The sequence below is a fragment of the Magnolia sinica genome, chromosome 10 (genome assembly GCF_029962835.1).
Source record: "Magnolia sinica isolate HGM2019 chromosome 10, MsV1, whole genome shotgun sequence".
NCBI classification, from domain to species: Eukaryota; Viridiplantae; Streptophyta; class Magnoliopsida; order Magnoliales; family Magnoliaceae; genus Magnolia; species Magnolia sinica.
This window is the reverse complement of record NC_080582.1, coordinates 14,944,125-14,955,589: the sequence shown is the minus strand read 5'-3', so window position 1 is coordinate 14,955,589 and position 11,465 is coordinate 14,944,125. Positions and strand designations below refer to the sequence as shown.

At 39.7% G+C, this 11,465-nt stretch overlaps 1 protein-coding gene across 2 annotated transcripts; it reads left to right on the top strand.

Annotated features, from left to right (window-relative positions):
- The first annotated feature begins 356 nt into the window (after positions 1–356).
- On the top strand, positions 357–11,157 carry LOC131258049 (uncharacterized CRM domain-containing protein At3g25440, chloroplastic-like). 2 transcript variants are annotated; one of them, XM_058259096.1, is made up of 5 exons: positions 412–570; positions 3,848–3,983; positions 4,141–4,301; positions 5,921–6,322; positions 10,775–11,157. In XM_058259096.1, the coding sequence occupies exons 2-5, from the start codon at positions 3,944–3,946 to the stop codon at positions 10,925–10,927; spliced, it is 756 nt and encodes a 251-aa protein (XP_058115079.1). In that variant the 5' UTR covers positions 412–570; positions 3,848–3,943; the 3' UTR covers positions 10,928–11,157. The 2 variants fall into 2 exon arrangements, with proteins under 2 accessions (XP_058115078.1, XP_058115079.1); XM_058259095.1 differs by having other exon boundaries at positions 357–570; positions 3,848–4,301.
- Positions 11,158–11,465: the final 308 nt, after the last annotated feature.

The window sequence follows — 11,465 nt, the reverse complement described above, 5'->3', positions numbered from 1 at the left end:
AACTGAACTTGGAACCAAACCAAAAACCAAACTATTTTTTTTTTTTTTAAAAAAAAAACCCAATACCCTAAGTCCCTTTTGCGGCTGGCCATCTCTGTCGCCGATCATTTCTCTCTTATCTCTCTCTCGCAAATCGGCTGGATTATGAAAAGCCCAAAACTGTGGAATCGATCCGGAACCGAACTAATTTTAATAGTCTGGTGTCGGTTCGGTTCTAAAGGTGCTAACGGCCTGGTTCTAGTTCTGAAAATCCTATAACCGTTGAGAACTGTTCGGTTCCGGTTTCACTCCGAAACTGGACCGAACCGACCCGTGTCCACCTGGAGTGTATCATTTTTACTCCTGTATAACACAAGGGGGTGCGTAATACGCACTGTGCCTTTTTCTCCTAAAACCCTCCTGTTCAGTTCGTCTCTACCCGCATTTTTCCCAAAACCCATCTCTTTATCGGGAGGTTTTACTGAAATGAAATGGGCATATGAAATAAACAGTTTCAATGGCTTTTCTCTCTCCATTTCTCCACCGGAAACGGTTCCCTTCGATCCGTTTCCATCTCTCTACTTCAATCAGGTAGCTTTCTTTTCTTCTTCTTCTTCTTCTTCTTTTTTATAAAAAAATTAATTAATTTTGTCGTTTTCAAGATCTGATTTTTTTATAATTATTTTTTAATGATTTCTAGGGTTTGCTCTTCTCTCTTCTCAAATGAAATGAATTCTCTGTTTCTGCACTTGTTTTGTGTGTGTGTATATATATATATTGTTGCGGCTTGAATTAGTAGAAAATTTCCATCAGAGCTGGCATTACAGGTGGGCCCCACATTTTGATGATCCAGAGACCGTTAATCTGGATGGCTCTTGCATGGCTGTGTGATACTGCGAAAGTATTCGCCACTGGACGATCCTAGCTGTCTGGTAATTGGCGCAAAAATGGGCGGTTGTGATGAAAATTTTATCCGGACTGTCCGTGACCATTGGGAAAAAAAGAAGAAAAAAAGGAAGAAGCTAGTGGATTGGATGGCTGGGATTGTTCTACGGAGGGGATTCTTTTGTCCATTGTCCATCCTCAGCTGGGCGTGTATGCAAAAGATCTCGATTGCTTGAAATGGTTCCACCATTATGAAATGCCCCCCTTGAAACTGAATGTGATTGATCTGGGCCATGAATTCCATAGTTCCTCGATAAGAGTAAATGTAAAAAGTTTTGCCCTAATTAGCTGTGTTTTAGTTTGGATAAGCATTTGGTGATCCAAGCTGTTCAGCTGATGTACCACACCATATGATGAGAAATGCTGCAGAGAGCTCCCTTAGCAGACGCATCCTGCCCTCCGATTGTTGGCCTGCAGATGTGTCGTTAAAAAGAAATACAGCCGACTGTGTATGCTCAACACAGAAAAGTCTGCCAATCCGCTGGCTGGGATTTGCCAATGGAGAAGGTTTTTAATCTGGCTCAGCTGAATGGTTTGGTCACTAGAATGTGGGCTTCACACAGGAACACTCGCTGTATATGCTAAGCAATGTATAATACCTAGGGTTGCAACTTGGGTTTGGGAACCTGAACCCAACTAACCCAACCCGAGTTGGATTGTTATGGCCTTGGGCTAGGTTAGTGTTGGAAAACTCTTAACCTGATTTGAAATCAGGTTGGGTTTGGGTTGAGCAAATTCTGGACAGGTTTGGAATAGTTGCATGAATTTGGATTGGTTTGGTCAGTTCAAGGTTGAGTGCAGAGGAATTCAGGTTGGGTTTGTGTTGGGCACCTCGGGTTGGAATTTAGGTTGAGTCAGGTTGTGGGTTGAGTCCTCCTGAGGTTGGGTTGGGCTCAGAATGATCCTCAACCTGACCCAACCAGCCCAAGTTGCACCCCTAATAATACCTTGTCCAAGTTGCAACTTGGTTTCTGTGTAAAGGAAACAAGACGGTCAGTTCAAGGTTGAGTACAGAGGAATTCAGGTTGGGTTTGTGTTGGGCACCTTGAGTTGGAATTCATGTCGAGTCGGGTTGTGGGTTGAGTCCTCTTGAAGTTGGGTTGGGTTTGGAATGACCCTCAACCTGACCCAACCGACCCAAGTTGCACCCCTAATAATACCTTGTCCAAGTTGCAACTCGGTTTATGTGGAAAGGAAACAAGATGGCCCACCGATACATGCATCCTGTTGGACTTAAATGGAATGTGTCGCGCTGCTTTTGATCCATAGGCAACTCATACTTTGAAACCGAGTTTTGAGCCATGGTCTTACATATAATGAATGTTAGTCTTGCTGGTGATGTGGTAGTATTTAATTTGTCATCATAACATGCTTTTCTTTAGCTGGGGCAAATATAGTGATGATTATTATATACTTTGGACCTCTGATATTTCTCTTTCACCTTCAAACTTCTTGAAGATGCTGAGAAGGGAAAAGCCAAGACTCGAAAGCCAAATGCTATGGTCTTGGATTGGCTATATGTCTTTAGGAATTTAGATGGGTCTTTATGTTTTGCATTTTTTTTAGATCATCTCTCTTTATGAGTTCTAGGGTATGGCTTTTATCTTTCTTCTTCATTGGATAACATCTCTTGTATGGTTCTATCCTCTATTCTGGGACATGTGGAAATTAAAAAAATCAGCAAGATCCACATCTGAGGTGGGCCACACCACAGGGAACAATAGGGATGGGATGTTAACCATAGGTTTGTGTATGGAGCCCCACCCCCATGGTGTGTATCTTTCATCGAACCTGTTAGCCAGATCCACTACCAGTAGACAGCCAAGATGTGCCCAACAGTTCTATGAGGGAAAAGACTTTATATGCGTGATATCCATCTCGTAACCCCATGTTTGCCCCTGATCCCAAAAATAGGCTAATTCAACACTCAAATGGGCCACCCCATGGGAAATTATACCTACACCTCATAGTTCACGTGTTATGGCCCACCTGTGTCTTGGAATAGCATGGTTTCGGGGGAATGCTTTCATCCTAATAAGTTTGATGAATGGATTGTTTGACATATAGACAACTTTATGGGTCCTATACAAAACCGATGGTGGGCATTCCGTACCAACTAATTCCTACGGTGTTGCCTTTTCGACTTTCCGATCATCATGATTTCTGGATTCCAGTTTGAACTAGAGGCAGTGTACCTGAAGAATTGGTTGGCTCTAATGGAAGTTCGACCCACGTGGTGGTACATATGCTCGTAGTCAGGCTAACCCGATTTTGGGATTTTGGTTGTGGGCGAGAGAGGAACGATAAGGGGGTTTTCTTGGAGGCATTTAATACTCTGGCAGAGTATGACAGTTGATACACATGTACTGTGCAATTATACATAGCGTAACTCAAATCAGAACTAAGTTGTGGAATCGATTGTCCCCATGTCACAGTCCCAAAATGTGACCAGGCTAATAATGCTAAACACTAACATGTTGAAAGGGCATTCTCAACAAGAGGGCAGTTTCGTCATTTGCAAAAAAAGCCCACCTAATCTAATTCTAATAGAGAAATCTAACAGAAGGCATTTGAGTGAAAATTAACTGAATAAATGAGGTAGCTTAATAAAAATCTTTTTGAAAAAAGGTACCGGAATGTAAATTCCATAATAATTGGGTAGTGATCTGTAAAAATCCCATTTTTATTGTCGTCTTTTGAAAATAGAGGAGATCTTAATTCGATCAGCATATCCAGATCATATATTTCTTCTGGAGCTTTCAGAGTAATATCTCTGGTTTCGTTGCAACTGATAGCTTCCACAATTAGTTTCTTATGAGGAAGTGAAACTGCTCTTACATTTTTGAGATCGTGTGGTTCAATTTTATCTTTACGTGCTTCTTCCTCGGTGGTTTGGCAAATGACAATTGACTCCATTTCGCAGGGACTCATTGATGCAGCTCAATAGTGTAGATGGAACTGTGCCAAGCCTCTCGTCTGTACCAAGAACCACATTCTTCTCGCATTTTTCAACGTATTTATGCCCATATGTGAAACACTACAAGGCATTCCCCTCCTGTGTATATCCTCCATCTTCCTGTTTTTCAATATCAAGATCATATATATACAAGTACCGTAGTGTTCTGCTGAAGTGGCAACACTGTAGTTTTACGAGCAATGCATTAGTGACGCTGAAGGCAGACAATGATGTTGTCAGATTTTGTCTTGATAAACCAGCTGTTGAACGTGAGGGTCGAACAAAAGGGAAAAATACACAAAAGCGGAAGAAGATGTCCAAAAAAGCGAAAGTAAATGAACTCAGGTTTTATCGTCTAAAGGCAAAGAAGAAGATGACATCACCGAATCCAGAAGTTAGGATTAGGTACAAGCTTGAAAAGGTTGGATTCCTTATTGCACTTTTAAGTTCTCATCTTGTTCACTTTCAATGGAATTCGACTTTCTTTCTATGAAGAGGCCGCTTAGAAGTTAGAACTACAAAATGGTCATTATGGTCATCCTATTCTAGTTTGTTTGCCTTGCCATTTTGTGCATATGGTCTTCTTTCTGGATTTTGTTCCATTTTGTGCATATGGACCTCTTTGGTTTTCCAATTACAACGGTAAATGGCTGTTTATAGGTTATGATTATTTACTCTTGTAATTGTATGGTGACATCACTCGCATTTGACTTCAATGATGATTTTGCTATATTGTTTGTTTCACCTAAAAATCACCGTAAAAATGGTAGTTTTATAATGTGAAAAATGTAATGATTACACTTTACCTATTTCCTTTAGGAGTGTATTTGACCTCGATTTACGAGCCATAATTCCTATTTAAACAAACGCCTGAAAATGATAATGACGGCTTATTTACTTTGCATTTCACAGGACACTGGAAAACCAAACAGGCCCATAATTGCCTAGTTTGTCTTTGGCTGAGTTAATGAAAGCTTTCTGATTTTATTAAAAAAAATTGATGAAGTCGATGATTGTCTGGGCCAATGTGTTTTAAATATGAGTTGTGTTTTAAATATGAGTTGACTGAGTCGAATTGGCCAAATCCCATCTTGATCTGAATACAGGCACCTTCTCATTGTCTTACAGGGTGTTTGTAAATCAATAACTAGGCCTGGCAATGGGTCAGGTTCGGTTCGGTTGGGGTTAGCCCAAGCCTGACCTCCACAGACCAAGAAATCTGACCTTAACCTGACCCATGACCCATTGCCCCATGATCTGACCTGACCCAATTAAAATTTCTCCAGCCCGACCTGACCTGACCCAGTTAATTGTAATTGGGTTAGGCTCAACCAACCATCCCGACCTGACCTGGATGCTAAGTGCCCGTAGCTGCAATTTATTACTGCTTCCTTATGCCTAAAGTGGTGTGGAAAGTGGTGTGGTTCTTGCACTTTCATTGGCCCCTACAATGATGCTCCAAATCTTGCCTTGATGGTATGCATTGGTTGATAGGTTCTCTCTTGATGTAGAAGTGATCAAAACTATAGCATGGGCATTTTTGTTCTGGGTTATGGGTTGGGTCTGATTATGTCATTTGGCTGGGCCCATTGATGCCCTACATGGGCATAATGGGTTGGGGTAAACTTAAGCCCAATTCCTTTATCTAACTGGGATTATTTTTTGGCCTGAGCTGGACCTAAAACGTGGCCTGTCCTGGCCTGAAGCCGCTTAGGACTGGGTCGGGCCAATTGCCCCATTGGTTGACCCGACCCAGTGCCAACCCTATGAATAATTCAATGCACCATCTGCTTTTTGTGCTGTTATTTGAGGATTCAGATTCAGAGGTGCATTTGAACCTTGTGATTGACTTTTAGTTCAGGATCCAATTGCTTTCTCAGTGGCCATGCACCATCTCAAATAGAAAAGCAGGAAAAAATAATAAACGATCAGCTTTCTTCTCTCCATTTTTTTTATATTAATATTTTGAGATGTTTGCTTTTAACTAAGAGAGCGGAGTTTTTGTTAAAATTTCTGTCACATTTTATGTTCCTATCTCAGGCTAAAAGAAAAGAAGAATGGTTGATTGAGAAACTAAGGAAATTTGAGGTCCCCAAAGCTCCAGAAGAAATATATGATCCAGAAATACTGACCGAGGAGGAGCTGTTTTTCCTCAAGCGTACAGGTGAGAAAAAGAAGAACTATGTACCAGTTGGGAGACGCGGAGTATTTGGGGGTGTAGTTCTTAACATGCATCTTCACTGGAAGAGGCATGAAACTGTGAAGGTTGTTTGCAAGCCCTGCAGACCTGGACAGGTACATGAATATGCTGAGGAGCTAGCGCGGCTGAGTAAAGGCATTGCGATTGATATCAAAGCCAACAATGTTATAATATTCTACCGTGGAAAGAATTACGTACAGCCGGAGGTGATGTCACCTCCAGACACACTATCTAAGAGTAAGGTATGCTTTGTTATCTGTTCCTCATCTGATGCTATACCTGTTTTGTTCATGATATATGTTGATAGTTGTACGGGCTTGCTAGGATATAGAAATGAAGAGGATCCCCATGGCACATTTTGGCAATTTGGCGCGCATATGTTAAAAATTGAACATGAGTTGCAAACATCAGGTGGGGTCCACTGACACGAAAATTAGGCTGGATCTAATCATGCATGGCTCATGTATAAGTTGAATATAGACTCTTGGCCATTTTTTTCCCAACCATTCATTTTTCTCATGTGTAGCCCACTTGATTAGTTGTGGGCCCGTGCATGCTAACAGTGGGCCTGACATGTTGAATGACCTGGATCTTGCACCAATGTGGCACATTGACATGTGTACTGGGAGTTCCTGTTTATGCCAATATCCTTCACAGTTCAAATTTCTCTAATCTTGCATGCAAAAGCATCATCAAGCTTGCGTTTGCTTTTTGTGTGGTGGTGCTTTATTTTGGAAAACACATATTGCTCATGTTATAGATAAAAAGGACACGGTAAACATCTCTTTGTGGGCACCTCCTACAGTTATTTACTCCTTGTGCATTTCAAAATTTTGAAAATAAAATGACAAGGTGTTTCGAACAAAAACAAGAAGTGCATTAAGAGGTTTGCTTGAATACATACCAATGTATTACAATAAGATACGTTGGGACTCTTAACCGTTAGATTTGGGTATTTTTTATTGACATAAACCGTTTATTTGATATGGCTCTCCTTAGATGAGGGATGCGCAAAAAAAAAAAATTTAAATTTAAAAAAAAAAAATTTAAAAATATTCTTAGATTGAACATTTCAACCTGTTGATTATACAAAAGATCATAGGTGACCGTTCATATGCAAAGCAAAAGAGCCGATTTATCAAAGTGTTCAAATAATTCAATTGAGAGCATTCATTTGTTGTCTTTCCACCATACAAAATGGGACGTGTCATATAAACGGTTTGGATTGTTGGAAGATGACCCGGATTCAAAGGCTAATGCCCCGATGTATCATATTGCAGTACGTCGAGCAAACTTCTTGCATTGGTATTTTCAAATGATGTAAGATTACTTGCTGGTGCATGAATGAGTAAATGTACATGAAAATGGACTTATGATTGTTACTTGAACAAGTGGTCACAATGTTATTTTGATGTAGTTGCACAGTGCTACTTTTTCTTTGAAAATTCAGTTGAAAGCTAGTGTTCTTAGAGGAATTATTGGATCCTTGACCCCAAGGCTTTGCATTGTATTTTCGGGTTTTTGGTTCTTCAAGTGGGATTCATAGATCAGTATTCGATACCAATGGTCTGTCATGTCCACCCTGGATTGACCATGCCCCAAAACTCCCCCATATTGAAAGATCCCAGCCACCAATCTTGGGTCTATTTTCAGTTCAATGTGGAGTGTTTCTGTATTTCTATTTTTTATGTTTTCAACCTTGTATTTGTAGGCTACAAAATAAACCTCTAGGATTATCCTATCCAGGAGATTTTTTGGGGGCATGGTCCATCCACGGTTGGGTGCGGTAGACCCATGGTCTGGATTACTGAACCATCGGCTCACTTGTTAGAACTGAAAACCCGACTAAGTGGGCAAAGGCTTAGGTTGAGGATCCTATAAATCCGAGTTCTCACAGTCATTTATTTTACTGGTACCAGAATGCTATTTTGTATTGATGTGCCTGCATTCATGGTGCTGCACTCTGGTTATTCTATTAAAGTCATGTGGTGTTTTTGTGGTTCTTTACATGTATGTTAGTATAGCCTTGGAAATGTCTTCCCTGGTGTTCCGACATGTAGCTAACCATGTGCACATTAATGGCTGCTTTAATAGACATTTTCACTGGTGTGGTATGCTAATCTGACTCATGCCTACAAGACAGCTCATATACATGGTACCACGTGTGAACGTGGCACATGGGTTCAAGATTGAAACCGTCCATCAGGTGGCTCCCTTTGTTTACATGCCCATGCTGAAGATCAGGCTGATCCAATGACCTGGTAGGCTACATTTTTCGGGAATGAATGGATAGCTAAAAAAGATTTGGCAAAGTTTTTCTAACCCGCCATTTGTTTCTAACATTGTGACCCACCCAAAGACTGTAAGAGGTTGTTTTTGGAACTAAACGTTGGGACCCACCTGATGTACAGTTTCGATCTTGAACCCATTTTCAGCATTAATATATATGGTGTGTGTATATGGGTGCAAGTTATTCATGTACTTGGGAATTAGCGAACCTCTTATTTGGTTATGGGCCCAAGTGAGATGGGAACCTTCAAAGAACAATTATTTGGTGATTTGATGGGCTTTGCTAAGTTGCCACATGCTTCTAGATGCACTGGGCATGCCTACCTGGCACATACCATGGACAATCTGAGCCATTCTGCAAGGTGTGCTACGGTGCATAGATGCTCTGGCACAGAAAGGGCTGATCAACTCATCAGGTGGGGCTACACGTACAGAAACAACTAATGTGTTTTAAGAATATTTTCTGAGAATCCACATTTGGCATGCAAATTTAGACACCTGATGAGTTGACAGGCCTTAATTTTGGGTGGTGAGTGGTCATCCACAAAGTGGGGCCCATCTGATGCTAGGCTTTTGCATCTACTACAGGTGCCAGGTTGGAAAGTGTGGTCTCATGTAGAATTGTGAGCAGTCATAAGCAGAGCTGTTGATTTGATCCAAGCACGACTAACATCTTGAAACATCATATTCTAAATCCGAAAACTTTGATGGCAAGCACAGATTCTGTTGAAGGATTATGTTAGCATTGTGGAAACATGCGAAAGGCATGCAAAAGAGACTTGCATGTAAAGATAGTGAAACATCTCGCTTTGAGCAATTTCCTGTGTATTTCTCGTGGCGTAGTGGATATGCTCGAAATCCTAATGCACAAATGCTATGAATGAGCAAAAGACTATTCTACAGTCAACTAGTTGTGCTGGTCTGGCAGCTGTGCATGTTTGTTAAAAGCTCAAAAGTTTATGTTCATACTCCAGATAGATCGGGTCAACTCGAAGACTCAATCGGGTCTTTACAACTTCATTCTGTATTTAATAATTAAATTAAGAATATTAAAGTATTAGTCAACAAAGGCACATCCATTGGGTTGTGCTGTGGTTGGCCTCAGTGTTCGAAATATTGGTATCGCGTTACGTATCACACCCTTGGGATACCGATACGTATTGGTTATTGCACGAGATATATCGTTTATATCGGGTAATTTATCACACTTTTTGGGAAATATTGGGAAACATTGGGAAAATGGTTGAATTTTTCAATGAAACTGCAGGGATTGTTAAAAAAGGCATCAATACACAATTTTAAACCATAACATCTCAAAAAATAAGTGCACACAATAGGTTACCTTTGTATAAGGTCTTAAGCTATGCGTTGTCTGAATGAACTATTGCAATTATATTCAAATTGAATGCATAACATTTAGAGTGTATGTGATAATCATTTCATTAAACACTCCTAAATACTTCGAAATTAGTCTCGATTGACAGCTGGTTGAATGGAAATTTTGAAAAAAAAAAATCAATAATATTTTATTAATTTTTAATTTAAAAATAATTTTTATATTTTGAAAATTGACAAGGACTTAACAAATCAATAGATCAGCCCTCATGCATGCTTGATTTCATGTTTGGAATACAACATTGCAAGCAATTTGGGAGAAATCCTAATATTCCTCAAATTGGGACCACCTACACCTAAATTTCAAAATTAGAGTGTATGTGATTATCATTTCATCAAACACTCCTAAATACTTCGAAAGTAGTCTCAATTGACGGCTGGTTGGAGGAAAATTTCAAAAAAAAAATATAATAATATGGAGAACATGTAGAACCAATGAACATCGAAATCAAAGCTCCAACTCCATGATTTTTCATGCAAAACATGAAAATCCAATGGATTTGGAATCATTTGACACTGATTTAACATAATTTCAAAAAAAAAAAAAAAAAAAAAGAGATCAGAAATTGAAAATACTTACCGGATCGAACATGTGGGATATATCGGCACTACTTGTATCGCACATGTGGGATACAAGATATATCGTGGGATATATTGGCCGATATCGTCGATATTTAAAACATTGGTTGGCCTTTTCTTCCTCAAGGGAAGGTTGTGAGTTCAAAATTTAGCAGCTTCTTTTCTTTGCCTTCTATTAAAGCAAACAGCCGATCAACTGAATGACTCAGTCTAAGTCGCGTCCGTCGAGTTGACTGAGACAGTGATTCAACTCGATGGGCCTTGCCAATTCGGGACCAAGTCACACCCACAATTGACTCGATATCTTGTTGAGTTGCTGGATTTTAGAACTAGTACAATCATACTTTCCTCTCTACTTCCAACAGTAATAACATGATCCATGTTTTAAACTACCTCTGACATTTATTTATTTTCTTTTCTCCTTATTTCAGGCATTGGAGAAATATAAGTTTGAGCAGTCCCTTGAACACACAAGCGAGTTCATTGAGAAGCTGGAGAAGGAGTTGGAAGACTACCATAGGCACATTGCTCTCTACAGAAAGGGTAAAGAGGCTGCTGCCGAAAATCCCACAACTAATATCTGATGTTAGTTTCCTTTTATTCTTTATATAGAAATTACCATGTCTCAATGAAATTAGAAGAGAGGAGAAAAAAGGAAAAATAAAATAAAATCTCTCCATTGTTGAGATTTCAATGTTAAGGGTCAATCTCTGCCTCTGCCTAGTACTAGAAAACAAAAAGAGGGGGAAGAAGTAAGGAAATAGTTAATGCCCTAAAAAGAACATGAAATGAAGCACCTCTTGGCATGATTGGATATGTGGGTTCCGTTTGGATTCTGTGGATCATGTAATGATTATCCAAATTATAACTCCCATGGTCGCCCTAGAATAGGATTTTGAAAAATGGGAATTTATTTAGATAACAATTGGAATCCTCAAGTTCATTACACAACTGTCATTTGTTTCTTGTTTTCAGAGGATACTAACTGTGGATGAGGGTATTGATTGAGGCGTTGAAATCTTGTATCTAAGGGGGCATTTTGGATTGTAAGTTACTTATGCCTTAAGTAGCTCATCTTGATTTCTACTAATTAAACTGAAGTGATTAATTAACTTTAAATAA